The sequence below is a fragment of the Pan troglodytes genome, chromosome 9, assembly GCF_028858775.2.
Source record: "Pan troglodytes isolate AG18354 chromosome 9, NHGRI_mPanTro3-v2.0_pri, whole genome shotgun sequence".
NCBI lineage: Eukaryota > Metazoa > Chordata > Mammalia > Primates > Hominidae > Pan > Pan troglodytes.
Window position 1 is genome coordinate 37,089,214 of NC_072407.2, and position 14,594 is coordinate 37,103,807.

A 14,594-nucleotide genomic window follows, 5' to 3' on the forward strand; every position below is an offset into this window, starting at 1 on the left:
ATTCTCCTGCCTCAGTCTCCTGAATAGCTGGGATTACAGGCACGCGCCACCATGCCCGGCTAATTTTTGGATTCTTAGTAGAGACGGGGGTTTCACCATGTTGGCCAGGCTGGTCTCGAACTCTTGACCTCGTGATCCATCTGCCTCGGGCCTCCCAGAGTGCTGTGATTACAGTCGTGAGCCACCACACCCAGCCTGTCTTTAAGTTTTATACTAGTTAGGAGGCTAGTCTATCAGAATGTCCCTAATTTAGCTGAGGAACCTAGACAAGTCTTCCTTGATTTCAGCTTCATCCCAAGGCCTCTGAATATTTTCTTTAAAAAGCTGCAGGCGAATGAGGTAAAATGGACAGAGACATGAGATAGAAATCAACAGAAGGGCAAAGAGTACGGCTCCCACAGCACTAATAGGCAGTAGGCCTTCCAAGACCGAAAAGGCAAAAAGCAGTGTGACCACCACATAGCCCTTGGGAGTCCATGCCTTTAGTTTCTTCTGTAGCATGAGCCACAGGACAAAAATCTGGATGGCAAGTGTTACCATGATGAAGACATGCAGGGACTGGGGAAGGTGGAAGCCAAGCATCCAGAAGCAAAGATGGCCATGTTCAAGGATATTGTGCTGGATACAATGGATACAAAGGCATCATTGGCACCATAGTTAAAAAAGATGAGGTGGCCTACCAGCATGAAGACTGATATGGCATAGATGGTGTCAGTGCTGACAGACTCTGTCAGGGTCTTAGCACTGGTGAAAAGCCATAAGTGAAAGTAATGAAGACTAGGGCACTCTTCAGGTCAGCCCACCGGGTCCACCCACTCTTCTGCCCTTCACCTCCATCAGTGAGATCAAACAAAACATACCCAGTCAGTGAAGAAGCCAGGCCAGTCCCAAAAAGCCATTGGGGGGCCAGAAGACCCTCATCCATATACCACCAGATAACCAGAAAAACAAAAACACTGCACAGCTGCGGGATCACCACACTGGACTCAAATACCATAGCCCAATATTGGTATTTCCGAGCATGGATGTTTTTCCAGAGCTCTTCCAGGAACCGCCGGTCCACAAAGTTATCAGGAAAGGGCTGTTGCTCATACAAGACCCTCTGCGACTTTACCTCCTTGGTGTTAATTACAGGTTGGGTACACATAATCCTTTCATTCAAACTCAGGCTAGTTTAATCATCCCTCTCACAGAGGTCCATGTGGTTCTTGTTGATGACATTTTGAAATGAGACCTCCCTGGAAATTCCATGCCTTGGTTGATATTCTGCTGACCTTTCCTTGTTTTCAAAGGCAGCAATCCAGGCCAGGCCTACAATAGATGAGTTTGTCTCTGAGGCAGGATATAATACAGCCAAGTTCCTGGGGATGCGTGACTGGGAGATGGCAGTTGCCTGCCTTTTTCCTTGTAAGGGTTTTTTTTTTTTTGAGATGGAGTCTTGCTCTGTTGCCCAGGCTGGAGTGCAGTGGCGCGATCTCGGCTCACTGCAACCTCTGCCTCCCAGGTTCACGCCATTCTCCTGCCTCAGCCTCCCAAGTAGCTGGGACTACAGGCGCCTGCCACCATGCCTGGCTAATTTTTTTGTATTTTTAGTAGAGACGGGGTTTCACCGTGTTAGCCAGGATGGTCTCGATCTCCTGACCTCGTGATCCACCCGCCTTGGCCTCCCAAAGTGCTGGGATTGTAGGCGTGAGCCACTGCGCCCTGCCATGAGGGTACTTTTAAAGAAGATAACATCTTCCATGGTGTATTCAATGAGGTCGTGTCTGGAATTGTTCCCTTAAGGTGGAGGCTGCTCTGTGGCCACTGTGCCTGGCGGTTGTATGATCCTGGGTTCCTGGGCAGAGAAGCCTCAGCCTCAGAGTGTTTGGGGCCTTTTCTTGCCGCTCCAAGGCTGAAGGAGAGGAGCTTAACCCCAACTGCACAGCGCTGATCACCACTTCCTGCAGTCATTCTTCCTAAATCTCAAAAACTCTTCTTTTGTAAGAGTAGATTCTTGCAAGATATTTTTCCCCTCCTGAGTTCTTACATTGCCAGAGTTCCATTTGGACAGTTTGAAATCTTGATGCATGAATAACTGGCTTCACAGACTCTTGGCCCCCCACTACCTCGGTGTCCACTGGTGGAGTTCTGCAACTGGCAAAAGTCAAGAATGAAGGAAGCAAACTTCAGAACCACAATATTCATATTGAATCATTTTGTTGTTGCTCTGTGAAGATAAGCTAATTTTCTTCCTGGAATCTCATAGGATTATTACTAAGGGCCAGGGAGATCCACTTCGTTCATTTAGTCACTCAGGAAGCATTGCTAAGCATCCCCCTGTACCTTCCCCTACAGCTCTCCTTCCAAAACGAAACATCCTTTGGAGTGTGTTGTCCTCCAGAATCGAATGGATTCTATATGCTGCATTCAGTAACAGGTTGTGGAGACAAGTGTCTTTTCCTGAAATTGCTAAGTGTATTTGGCAGTACTTTACTACTTGTGGATAGAACTGAGAGTGAGGTCAGTATCACCAAGCCTCTTGGATTTCTTCAGTAGTCTCATGGATAAGTGAATGTTTAAAGTAACTACTACTTTGTTGGCTCTTGGTTGGGTGGATGGATTCTCAGTCCTGGTGTTTTTAAAAATCTCATTCCAGCCGGGCGCGGTGGCTCACGCCTGTAATCCTAGCACTTTGGGAGGCTGAGGCGGGCAGATCACCTGAGGTCAGGAGTTCGAAACCAGCCTTACCAACATGGCAAAACCCGTCTCTATGAAAAATACAAAAATTAGCCGGGTGTGGTGGCACGTGCCTGTAATCCCAGCTACTCGGGAGGCTGAGGCAGGAGAATCACTTGAACCCTGGAGGTGGAGGTTGCAATGAGCCGAGATCGCGCCATTGCACTCTAGCCTGGGTGACAGAGCGAGACTCCGTCTCAAAAAAAAAAAAAAAAATCGCATTCCGTCTAAAGCAAGCTACAAAATGTGATTATTTATGTCACGATATGACCCAGCCATAAATGTACTTCAGGTAAGAAGGACACTGACATGATATCTTACTGATCAAATGCAGTCAGTAGGTATATATGAACTTTTTTCTCTGTGAAGAAAAGCTATTAATAAGTTTGACTTAATAGGCCTATAGTATGCACATACTGGCCAAGATTCTAAATGGATTATTCAGCGGTTCTGTTTTTGTGGAGGTGCTTATTCTCATTTCTCCAAAGCCTTAAGATTCCTGGGAAGAGAGGAAATGTTGCTGCCACCAGCTTTGCTGGTGAATTTCAAAGAGAATAGGTGTTTGCTGTTTGATTTCTAGTGACCTTTTGGCGAGCTCTGATTTATAGGTAGAACATTTGTGTTTCTTTTCATTTTGAGGCCAGGTGGTAGAGTGGAAAGACTGGGAGCTGTCAGGAAACCAAGGCTTGGATCTCCACTCTGTTATGTACCAGCTGGGGCAAATCAGGGCCCATTCCCAACTCCTTTAAAATGAAAGGACTAGACTTGGTCTTTAAGCTCCCTTCCGATTCTAACATTTGGTGGTAGCAGGATTGTGCACAAAGCTCCTGATTTAGAGAAAGATCTGGGTTTTAGTCTTCTCTCCTCTATCGCCTCCTTACCGGTTGTACAACATTGGACCAGCCATTCTCCCCAAGGCCTCGGTATTTTCATTGTTAAATGGGAACACTCCTAATTCACACTGTTGCTGTGAGGATTACATTTGGTAATGAATGATAGAATGCTTTGTACATGGAAAAGGACTATACCTTTCTTTTTTAACTACAAAGGCGAACATGTAACCCTCTACCTGTGGGCGCACATTTGCTGTGGTGTTACGTTCCACTGGTAGCGCCCAACCTCCCTTCATTCAAGCACATTTTACGGGCCTACAGGGAAGGTTTTCTTCCTGTCCTCTCCTAAGACTTGTTTATGTTCATCATCTCTTCTATACTAGAGCTGCAGTCTTACATTTGCTTACTTCCTGACATCCACCCCCACCCCAGTGATTTCTCCCCATCTCCACCTCTATATTATTTGAACTAAATGAATTCATGAATGAACAAATGAGTGGATGAATGAATGGTAATGGATAATGGGCTATGAAGTCATATTTAAAGGCACTATCTCATTTAAAAACAATCTAAATAAATAACTACAATGATATTTGCAAGTGTGTATTTATATTGGATTTTGCATTATATAATTATTTTAATGGAAAGCCTTTTTAGTCATAGTATTCAAAGCAACTTCAATGGGTGGGGAAGGGGATAATCTTTAAGCCCAGGTAAGCTCTGTTTATTAAACGATCAAGTGTTCACTGGTACTTTCAGAAATAGCCAGAGTTCTACAAAATATGTGTTAAAAGTCTAAACATATAATTCTACTTAAAACTGTCCCTCACGTGGGTTTCTGTCACACCTGACTTACATTTATTGCCTACCGAACTTAAGAACCAGAACTAAGCTATAGGCCTGGTTCGATGGAGTGTCACTTTTCTTGACTTAAAAGTAACCTTAAAACAAGAGGGGCTGGGCGAGGTGGCTCACGCCTGTAATCTCAGAACTTTGGGAGGCCGAGGCAGGCAGATCATTTGAGGCCAGGAACTCTAGACCAGCCTGGGCAACATGGCGAAACCTTGTCTCTACTAAAAGTACAAAAATTAGCAAGGCATGCTGGCATAGGCCTGTGCTCCCATCTCAGCAGGCTGAAGTGGGAGGATTGCTCGAGCCCAGGAGGCAGAGGTTGCATTCAGCCAAGATCATGCCACTGCATTCCAGACCCTATCTCAAAAAAAATAAAAATAAAAAAAAGAAGGGCTTCACATGGTGGCTAATCCCAGCAGTTTGGGAGGCTGACATGGGAGGACTGCTTGAGCCCAGGAGGTCAAGACCAGGCTGGACAACACAGGTAGATCCCGTTTCTACATAAAATTTAAAAAATTAGCTGGGCATGGTGGATGGTGGTGCATGCCTGTGGTCCCAGCTACTTGGGAGGCTGAGGTGGGAGGATTATGCTGTGATCATGTCTCAAAACAAAAAGACTTATGAAAATTTTTGTTTTGTTTTGATTGTTTGTTTTTGAGATGGAGTCTCACTCTGTTGTCCAGGCTGGAGTGCAGTGGCACAATCTCAGCTCCCAAGCTCAAGCAATTCTCCTGCTTCAGCCTCCCCGAGTGGCTGGGATTACAGGTGTGCGCCACCATGCCCGGCTGATTTTTGTATTTTTAGTAGAGATAGGATTTCACCATGCTGCCCAGGCTGGTCTTGAACTCCTGACCTCAGGTGATTTGCTCGCCTTGGCCTCCCAAAGTGCTGGGATTATATATGTGAGCCACCGTGCCTGGCTGAAATTTTTATTAAGTAAAACGTAAGTTCACTTGCTCATTGTCACAGTCAAAGAACTACCATGTTAAAAAAAAAAAAAAAAGAATTTATGAACTTGATGACTATGGTTTAATAAAATTGAACTCAACATTTATTTATTAACTATAGGCCAATACAGGGTTATAATATCAAATAAATTCATAATTATTGACCAAGGTCAATATACTAACAGAAATGATGTGTTTTTCCTTCTTTTTCGTTGGTACAGTTTGGTTGTTCAGAAAGTTTACTAGTAGTTTCTATTAACCTTTTACTGTACTAGATGTGGCCACATAGGTGCAACCTCTTGTTTGAAGTTTAGTGGTAAAGGCCAGAGTTTGACTAATTTTTGTTTAGGAAGGACATACATATAGTCCTTGAAACTTTTGTCTAGTTCTAGAATCTTGAGGAGATGCTGTCATTGCTTTTATAAACAGGAAAAAGATGGATATCTTTTGGCAACTTCTTTGGGTCCAGCAATACTGATATGAGTCCTTGGAATTGTAGGACTGATTATCCCATGAGTCTGCACATTAGATTTCCAAAGGTAAGTTCAGATGTCTAACATCATGCTGCTTGTTGAACTGTTTAACAAAAGGAATTATCAAATATCAGGCAGAATCACCTTAAAAACTAAAAATTCATACATATCTATAGCAGTTAGAACATTCGAAAATGTTTTCTTCTAATGAGAATCCTTGAGAGCTGATCATTTCTAGGAGAAAAAAATCCTATAAATAAATGCAATAGGAACAATTATAATATACATAGTAGCCTTAATAATAATTGATATGGTTTGAATCTGTGTCCCCACCAAATCTCATGTCAAATTGTAATCCCCAGTGTTGGAGGTAGGGCTTGGTGGGAGGTGTTGGTCCAGGGGGGTGAAGTTCCCATGAAAGGGTTAGCACCATCCCCTCGGTGCTGTTCTTGTGACAGTGAGTTCTCATGAAATCTGGTTGTTTAAAAGTGGGTGGCACCTCCCCCCTTTCTTCATCCTGCCCTGGCCGTGTAAAACGTCCCTCTTCCCCTTCACCTTCTGCCGTGATTATACATTTCCTGAAGCTTCTCCAGAAGCAAATGCCACTAATCTATCTATACAGCCTATAGAACCATGAGCCAGTTAAGCCTCTTTTCTTTAAAAATTACCCAGTCACAGGTATTTCTTTATAGCATTGTGGGAATGGACTAATAAAGTGATTAAAGACACTTTTCACCAAGTGTGTGTGTGCGTGTGTGCACGCACGCACACGCACACACGCTAAAAAATGGTTTTTCACACATGTTCGCATGGCTTTGTTTTATTGTCTGTGGGAACACTTTTGCAGATCACTTACAGGTATTTGAAACTGTTTTGTCTTCTTTTTTTTTTTTTTGAGACGGAGTTTTGCTCTTGATGCCCAGGCTGGAGTGCAATGGTGCGATCTCGGCTCACTGCAACATCTCCTTCCCAGGTTCAAGCAATTCTCCTGCCTCAGCCTCCCAAGTAGCTGGGATTGCAGGCATGTGCCACCACACCTGGCTAATTTTGTATTTTTAGTAGAGACAGGGTTTCACCATGTTGGTCAGGCTGGTCTTGAACTCCTGACCTCAGGTGATCCGCCTACCTTGGCCTCCCAAAGTGCTGTGATTATAGGCATGCGCCACCTCGCCCGGCCTGTTTGTCTTCAAAACACTAACTGTGGAGTCCTAATTAGGGAAAGGGAGTCAGGCTGGTGGGAGCAGGGAAAAGCAGATAAATTATGAGTCTGCCTTTCTTCATGGTCCAGGACATGTAGCCGTACTGCACCCAACTTATCACCAGACACCTGCAAGTTAGCTCACTGCAACACTGGCATTCTCAGTAGTACATAAAACCCTCTTCAGCACATAGCACTATCTTATAAAATCCCCAGCAAGCCTTTGTCTCTTTGCAGACAAGCATCTTCTCTGCCTGTTCCAACCTTGCAGTGCATTTTCATACCTTCTCTAATCTACCTTTCTCTACCTACTATTGTCTTGGTAAATTCTTCTTACCCCCACACCACCAGCCCCAGATAGTCGCTGCTCACCCCCGACACTAACCACCAAAAATGGCACTTCAGGAACAAGTCTACACCTCTATATATTTTTTGAAGCAGGGTCTCACTCTTTCGCCCAGGCTGGAGTACAGTGGTGCAATCATGGCTCACTACAGCCTTGGCCTCCTGGGCTCAGGTGATCCTCCCACCACAGCCTCCAGAGTAGCTGGGACTACAGGCTTGTGCTACCATGCCCAGCTAACTTTTTTTTTTTTTTTTTTTTTGGTATTTTTAGTAGAGATAGGGTTTCACTATGTTGGCCAGCTGGCCTCGAACTCCTGGCCTCAAGTAATCTTCAGCCTCCCAAAGGGCTGGGATTACAGGCAAGAGCCACCGCGCCCAGCCTACATCTCTGTATTTTAAAGTCTATGCCATATGGTATTACTTGTCTTTTTTTTTGGAGAGCGTCTTGCTCTGTCACCCAGGCTGGAGTGCAGTGGCGCTACCTCGGCTCACTGAAACCTCTGCCTCACAGGTTCAAGCAATTCTTCTGCCTTCGCCTCCCAAGTAGCTGGGATTATAGGCTTGGGCTACCACGCCCAGCTAATTTTTTGGGTATTTTTAGTAGAGACGGGGTTTCACTTTGTTGGCCAGGCTGGTCTTGAACCCCTGGCCTCAAATAATCTGCCCGCCTCGGCCTTCCAAAGTGTTGGGATTTACAGGAGTGAGCCACCGCACCTGGCCTACTTGTGTCTTAAGTTTTGATAGTAACTGTGATATTTTTAAAAAACTCACAACTTGAAAGTGATGCTTGAAAGGATAAGAAAGTCTGAATTAGAGGCAGCTGACTTTGTTTTGAGAGGCGATTTTTAGCTTTAATGGGAAAATACTGGAAACTAAACACAGTTTTGACCAATTTATATAACCTTGCTACATATAAATTTATATGAGTAAATGATTCAGCATAACCTTTTTTTACAAGTAAGACTTTTATGGGACATTTGAAGCTGATTTTAAATGTCAGATTATTTAATCACATCTGAATTCAAATTCTAAACTAAATTGTTTCTAATATGTAAGATCATTTCTTTTCTTTATAATCATAATACTTGTCCTCCCCTCCTTTTTGTTTCCTTCCTGCTTTTTAGTTTTTAACTAGTAATGAGAAGAGGAGGTAATGTTGTTACCAAAGAGCAAAGTCTAGTTCTTTGGACTTAATTTGCATGACAAGTTTTTGCTCACTGTAATTAGAATTTAGTTAAATAAATGTCATTTTCCTTAATGTTATCTATGTTTAGCTCATGGAAAAAAAAATGTTCTTGAGCACTGGGCCCCTGTGAAAATATACAAGTTGAGTATCCCTAATCTGAAAATCTGAAATCCAACATGTTCCAAAATCCAAAACCTTTTCGGTGCCAACATGATGCACAAAGAAAATGCTTAGTGGAGTTTTTTGGAATTTGTACTCTTGTATTAGGGATGGTGAACTGGTAAGTATGATGCAAATATTCTGAAATCTGAACAAATCCAAAGTCCTGAACACTTCTGGTCCCAAGTATTTTAGATAAGAGATACTCTATGTGAGAACAAGACAGCAGGTGGTTAAAGGAATTTCCACACTTAGGTTGCTTTCAAGAGAGACAAAAGTATTAACAGGATCTTAATCTGCCTCAGATTTACTGGGGAGCAAATGCATTCATGTTTGAGGATTTCTAAAATGTTTAATTTGCCTCTTAAAAATGTTTTTAGTTAGCACCAAAAAAGACCAGGAAAGAGTATGTGATTAATACATTTAGTAAATACAAGATGACTTTTCCTTGTCCTGACATTTATTTTTAAATGGTATTGGATAAATAACATAAGTAGTTATTGTAAATAAAATCTGAAAGAAGCAGAGGAAGCATGATGTTTCTGAATCCTTTTATTTTTTAAAGGACTTTTAAAATTTGAAACTACAAAACGGATTTCATACATTCTGCCATAAATAAAAACAAACAATAAGGCAGGACTCTACATAAGCAAACCAAGAACAATTGTTTTCAGAAAATGTGATAAAATGCTTTACAATCATAAGCCATCCAGTTTTTAAAATAAAACTGTTGAAAAACTCACAAATCTTCAAGCGGCACATACAAGACACCCTTGAAGAGGGAACAAAATGTGGTTCTGCCATTTTGTACTGTTCTCACATTTTTGAAAACCTAATTTTGCTTAGAGCATAGGTCTGTTCCATATTCTAAAATTCACACAGGTTGGTTTGTTTTTTTCTCAAGAACCATGTGATAGAGGCACCAATGACAATACAACTTTGTTTCCAAGAACCTTGTAACAAAGCGTTGTCTCTTTTAAACATACCACTTGAGGCAAAAGGAATCCTGGACAGGAGTTTTCTGCAGAGGCGTTTAAACCCTACCGAATCCGCTTCTGCTGCCGTGCTCTGTAAATGTCATGAACAGGGGGGACAACGGCTCCCTTTTCTTCATCTTCATCTGAATCCTCATTGGGCCTTTTGACGGCCTTGGTGAGTACTGCATTACTTTCCACGGGGCCGTTGCCTTCTACAGCTAGCTCTGGGGCCCCACCAGTAATGATCCTCACAGCTTCCTCAACAGCTATTAAAACAAAACAACAAAACGTAAAAACATATTCCACTATGAAAGGGTATGTATGTTCAACTGTGGATACTTTATAGTTTATTTCATAGCCTACTATTTTAGCAAAACATGGGATAGTACTACTGATACTAAATAATTAAAGAAAAAGACAAAAGCTGCTGTTAAAACTAATAATTTTCATAAGCCAAGCCTGATAGTGCATGTTCACATGAATAGAAAAGATAAAGTTTTATGACATTTTACTTAGTGGAATTGAATGTGAATAAGCCTCTCTCTGCCAAAGAGGGTTTGGGTAACTCCTGGGTTTCACTGCACTTCAAATTGGCTGGCTGGTTTCGAAAACTTCAGTGGCAGAGAATAATAATCTCTACTGCCTATGAGACAACAATGTGGAATGACACTCTGAAATGGAGCTTCTGTTACTTACTATTTGGTATCTTGCATCTTCGGAAAATTTCCATCAGTTCATCCACTTGTACAAAAGGACCCTATTTTGACATGAATAAATTTTAATCCCAGTAATCTGACAAGTTAAAGTAGTAGTAACTTTATACACAATTACTATGACCCACAGAGCCAGTATCTACCATGAAAATAAGTGAACAAACCTGGAAACAGATAGGAGGAGGGAGAAGTTTCATTAAAACAACAGCTGCAGGAGGGACTGGGAACACTCCACCAGGTACAGGGTGTAAACCTGGAGCTGTGAGAAAAAGAAAAGTATGAATCAAGTGGAATGGAAGAATTTCTACACAGAGCTAAAATCAAGTGACTTGCACATAAAGATCTTCCATGTCTGCTGCTTTGTTCTGGACACTGAAAATACTTCTAGGGCTTTATCAAACCAAAGTGGGTAAGACAGAGCAGTCTCAATGCCATGGCCACTGGGAGGCAGAGAAGTAGACAAGTGACTTTGTGTAAGACAACCAGGGACTGAACTAAAGTCAGTTTTTGTCAAAGAGTGTTTCTGAGTTACACAAGTCATTTGTTTAGCAATCCTGTTTCAAGTCAATTATTCAACAGTGTATTTAATCAGAAGGGCCTTGTTCAAAAAGAATCTAGAGAGGCTACTAACCCATTCCTAAGTAAAGAAACCAAATCTATCAGTGAAGAAAGTTTCCACCAGCTGTTCAGGTAATCTGCACATAGCAGCATTCCTTTTTTTTTTTTTTTTTGATACAGAGTGTCGCTCTTGTTGCCCAGGCTGGAGTGCAATGGCACCATCTTGGCTCACTGCAACCTCCGCCTCCCGGGTTCAAGTGATTCTCCTGCCTCAGCCTCCCAAGTAGCTGGGATTACATGTATATGCCACCAGGCCCAGAAAATTTTTGTATTTTTAATAAAGACAAAGTTTCACCATGTTAGTCAGGCTGGTCTCAAACTCCTGACCTCAGGTGATCCGCCTGCCTTGGCCTCCCAAAGTGCCAGGATTATAAGTGTAAACCACTGCACCTGGCCATAGCAGCATTTCTGAAAACCAAGTATTACTGCCAAAATGGGTTCCTGGAATCTGGATCATTGAAGTTTTGTTTTTAGGACATTCTTAGTTAATCTGGTTCAAAGATTAAAGCTAAATCACTTGTCATGGTGATCCTAAGTCTAATAATTAACCCACAATTGAGAGGCCATGTCACTTTACCCCCACACTTTGGATTTAAATCAACAAACAAACCAACGTCTCAGTACTGGATCTAAAGTCATGGCTTACGTGCTAAATGTCGTGGCTGAAATGGAATCATCTGCTGAGTGTCTGGTTTAGGGTATTCTGGTTTTCTATCCACTTCATCTTTCAGAACAGGCACTATAGAAGGAGCTACAACTGGGTCCGGAATTATAGCTGCTAGCTTAGCACGGGAGACATCCTGAAAATGCAGAACAGAAGAATCCTAAACCTGAAAAAGGGACTACTAGAGAATAATCATGCAATAACCTTGAGGATACAGTGTGAATATCTGGGTCAAAACCACAGAAAGAAAATGGAGACGGATAAGCAAGGACTCTAATGATGGTAAAGATTGTTACTCAACAAGGAAAGCTATTTGGTTCTCAGACTCAGTGTATCATAACTTTACCCCACACAAGTTACAAGTCATTAAACTTAGTGTTGCCAGGCAGGACATTTGTAGGACAGATACAAGCTTTTTTGGGTAGTCAGACTGGGAACCAAGTAGAGGCCAGGATAATTGGGAGGAAAATTCAAGATTTTAGATCTTCTGACACCTCCCTTCCATTAGAATTGAACACCAGTTTCATTAAATGAAGAAGCTGGATTAAGTGACTTCTTGTTTTGTGAAGGCATCACACCGGTTAAGATTTTGCTAATGCAATGAAAAATTATTTCCAATGTACTATTTATTACAGGGGACAAGGAATATTTACTGAGCAGACACCATTCATCAGGCAATTTTAGCCATTCTGTTTTTAATGAGGGAAATAGTAACATCTCCATTTTATAGAAGGGACTGAAGCTCACAAAGGTTTTGATATTTCCCAGGTCACACAGCTAATAAGAAGTAGAGAGAGGAGGATTGGGAGGGCAGGCCTCTCTGACCTCAAATCCATCCACAGTCTTCTTTTCAGTACACTAGCATTGCCCTGCCAGGGCTGAGACAAGATATGCCAAAGGAAGCAATACAGTCACCTATGAACAGAGGCCCTATCTCAGAGGAGCTCCTCTGCTCCAGGCAACCCAGTGTTACTCTGTCTGTCTAGAAACAAAAGAACCCCTTTTTGCCGCCATCAAGGGATATAAAAGCATTCCACTTTCTCAAAATTTGTTGAAATGCAGTTGGTGACATCTGGTATTAATTATATAAGCAAATCTAAATGGTAGACACATTGGGTATCGCTTTTTAAAAATCTTTCTCACAGATACATATATACCATACCACCCACCGTTAAACACAGAAGCACATTAATCCTTCCCCAAAAAACAAAAGAGTAGAAATAGAAATACAAGATGGAAAACATCATATTCAGGAAGTAGTTCTACTCCTGAATACTTACTCTTTTTTTTTTTTTGAGACAGAGTCTCACTCTGTCACCCAGGCTGGAGTACAGTGGTGCTATCTTGGTTCACTACAACCTCCTAGGTTCAAGCAATTCTCCTGCCTTAGCCTCCTGAGTAGCTGGGATTACAGATGCCCGCCACCAAGCCCGGCCAATTTTTGTATTTTAGTAGAGACGGGGTTTCACCATGTTGGCCAGGCTGGTCTCAAACTCCTGACCTCAGATGATCCACCCGCCTTGGCCTCCCAAAGTGCTGGGATTACAGGTGTGAGCCACCACACCTGGCCACTATAAGATCTTTCTTTTCTGTTTATTTTTATTTTTTATTTTATTTTTTTAAGACAGGGTCTCACTCTGTCACCCAGTCAGGAGTGCAGTGGCTTGATCACGGCTCACTAAAGTAGGCTCAGCTTCCCTCCTGGGCTCACCTTGGCCTCCCGAATAGCTGGGACCACAGGCAGGCGCCACCACACCTGGCTAATTTTTGTATTTTTCTCTCTTTTTTTGGTAGAGATGGGATTTCATCATGTTTCCCAGGCTGGTCTTGAACTCCTGGGCTCAAGTGATCGCCTGCCTCAGCCTCCCAAAGTGCTGGGATTATAGGCGTGAGCCACTGTGCCTGGCAGATCTTTATTTTAATTAACTGCCTTAATTTTCATTTTCATCTTGGAAAAGTTGAAATAGCTTTTTCTAGCAATTGCACAAAGTACAGTAAGTCCCTCACTTAACATTGTATAGGTTCTAGGAAACTGCAACTTTTAGAGAAATGATGGGCTAGGCGTGTTGGCTGCTGCCTGTAATCCCAGCAATTTGGGAGGCCAAGGCAAGTGGATTCCTTGAGCCTAGGAGTTTGAGGCCAGCCTGGGCAACATGGTGAAACCCGATCTCCACAAAAAAATACACAAATTAGCCAGATGTGGTGGCATTTGCCTGTAATCCCAACTACTTGGGAGGCTGAACAGGAGATCACCTGAGCCCAAGGAGATCAAGGCTGCAGTGAGCCATGATCTCACCATTGCACTCCAGCCTGGGCAACAGAGTGAGACCATCTCAAAAAAAAAAAAAAAAAAAAAAAGACAGAAACGATGTATAGGAAAACCAATTTTTTTCTTATCAAGGTTATAACAAAACCATGTTAAACACAAAAACGTTATTTGAGGACCCGCTGTGTATCATTTAGCTTAAAGTCAAAGTTTCTAAGAACCTATCAATGATGTTAAATGAGGATTTACTGTAGTCTTAAACTATCTTTGACTTTTCATTGAGAAGTAGTTAAAACTAGAAGCAGAAACTACTTATCCCTGAGCAGTAATCCTATGGTTCATACCAGGAATCTGCATCTGGCACAGAAATAGGGCTTCCATTAACAAAAATGTCTCAATATCAATTATGGGTAGTTTTTTCTCAAAATATTTTATCTGGATCAGACAGAGCAAGACCCAGGCTAAAAGAGGGCAGTGAGGAAAAGGAGAATGATGGTCAGGAACATCCTAATGGTGGTTGGCTTAAAGAGATCAACCAAGGACTTCTCTGTGAATTTCCATCTTAGTCTTTGTTCACATGTCACAGAAAGATTAAGAGATGATATAACAGTGGTTTTATCAGCAAGGGCTGTTACTGGGGCTTTG

The 14,594-nt window shown here is 42.2% G+C and overlaps 1 protein-coding gene and 1 pseudogene across 2 annotated transcripts in view; both read right to left on the reverse strand.

The window, feature by feature from the left end:
• Window positions 1-121: 121 nt before the first annotated feature.
• LOC134807240 (phosphatidylinositol N-acetylglucosaminyltransferase subunit C-like) lies at window positions 122-1,264 on the reverse strand (annotated as a pseudogene).
• A 7,984-nt stretch (window positions 1,265-9,248) lies between these two features.
• Window positions 9,249-14,594, reverse strand: part of CSTF3 (cleavage stimulation factor subunit 3) — a 75,559-nt gene continuing 70,213 nt past the window's right edge. For both annotated transcript variants that reach the window (XM_508355.8, XM_054662200.2), the window contains 4 exons: window positions 11,666-11,819; window positions 10,566-10,660; window positions 10,385-10,445; window positions 9,249-9,954 (listed from right to left, as the gene is read on the reverse strand). In XM_508355.8, coding sequence (XP_508355.2) covers window positions 9,752-9,954; window positions 10,385-10,445; window positions 10,566-10,660; window positions 11,666-11,819 — 513 coding nt within the window. In that variant the 3' untranslated portion in view covers window positions 9,249-9,751. The remainder of the gene's footprint in view (window positions 9,955-10,384; window positions 10,446-10,565; window positions 10,661-11,665; window positions 11,820-14,594) is intronic.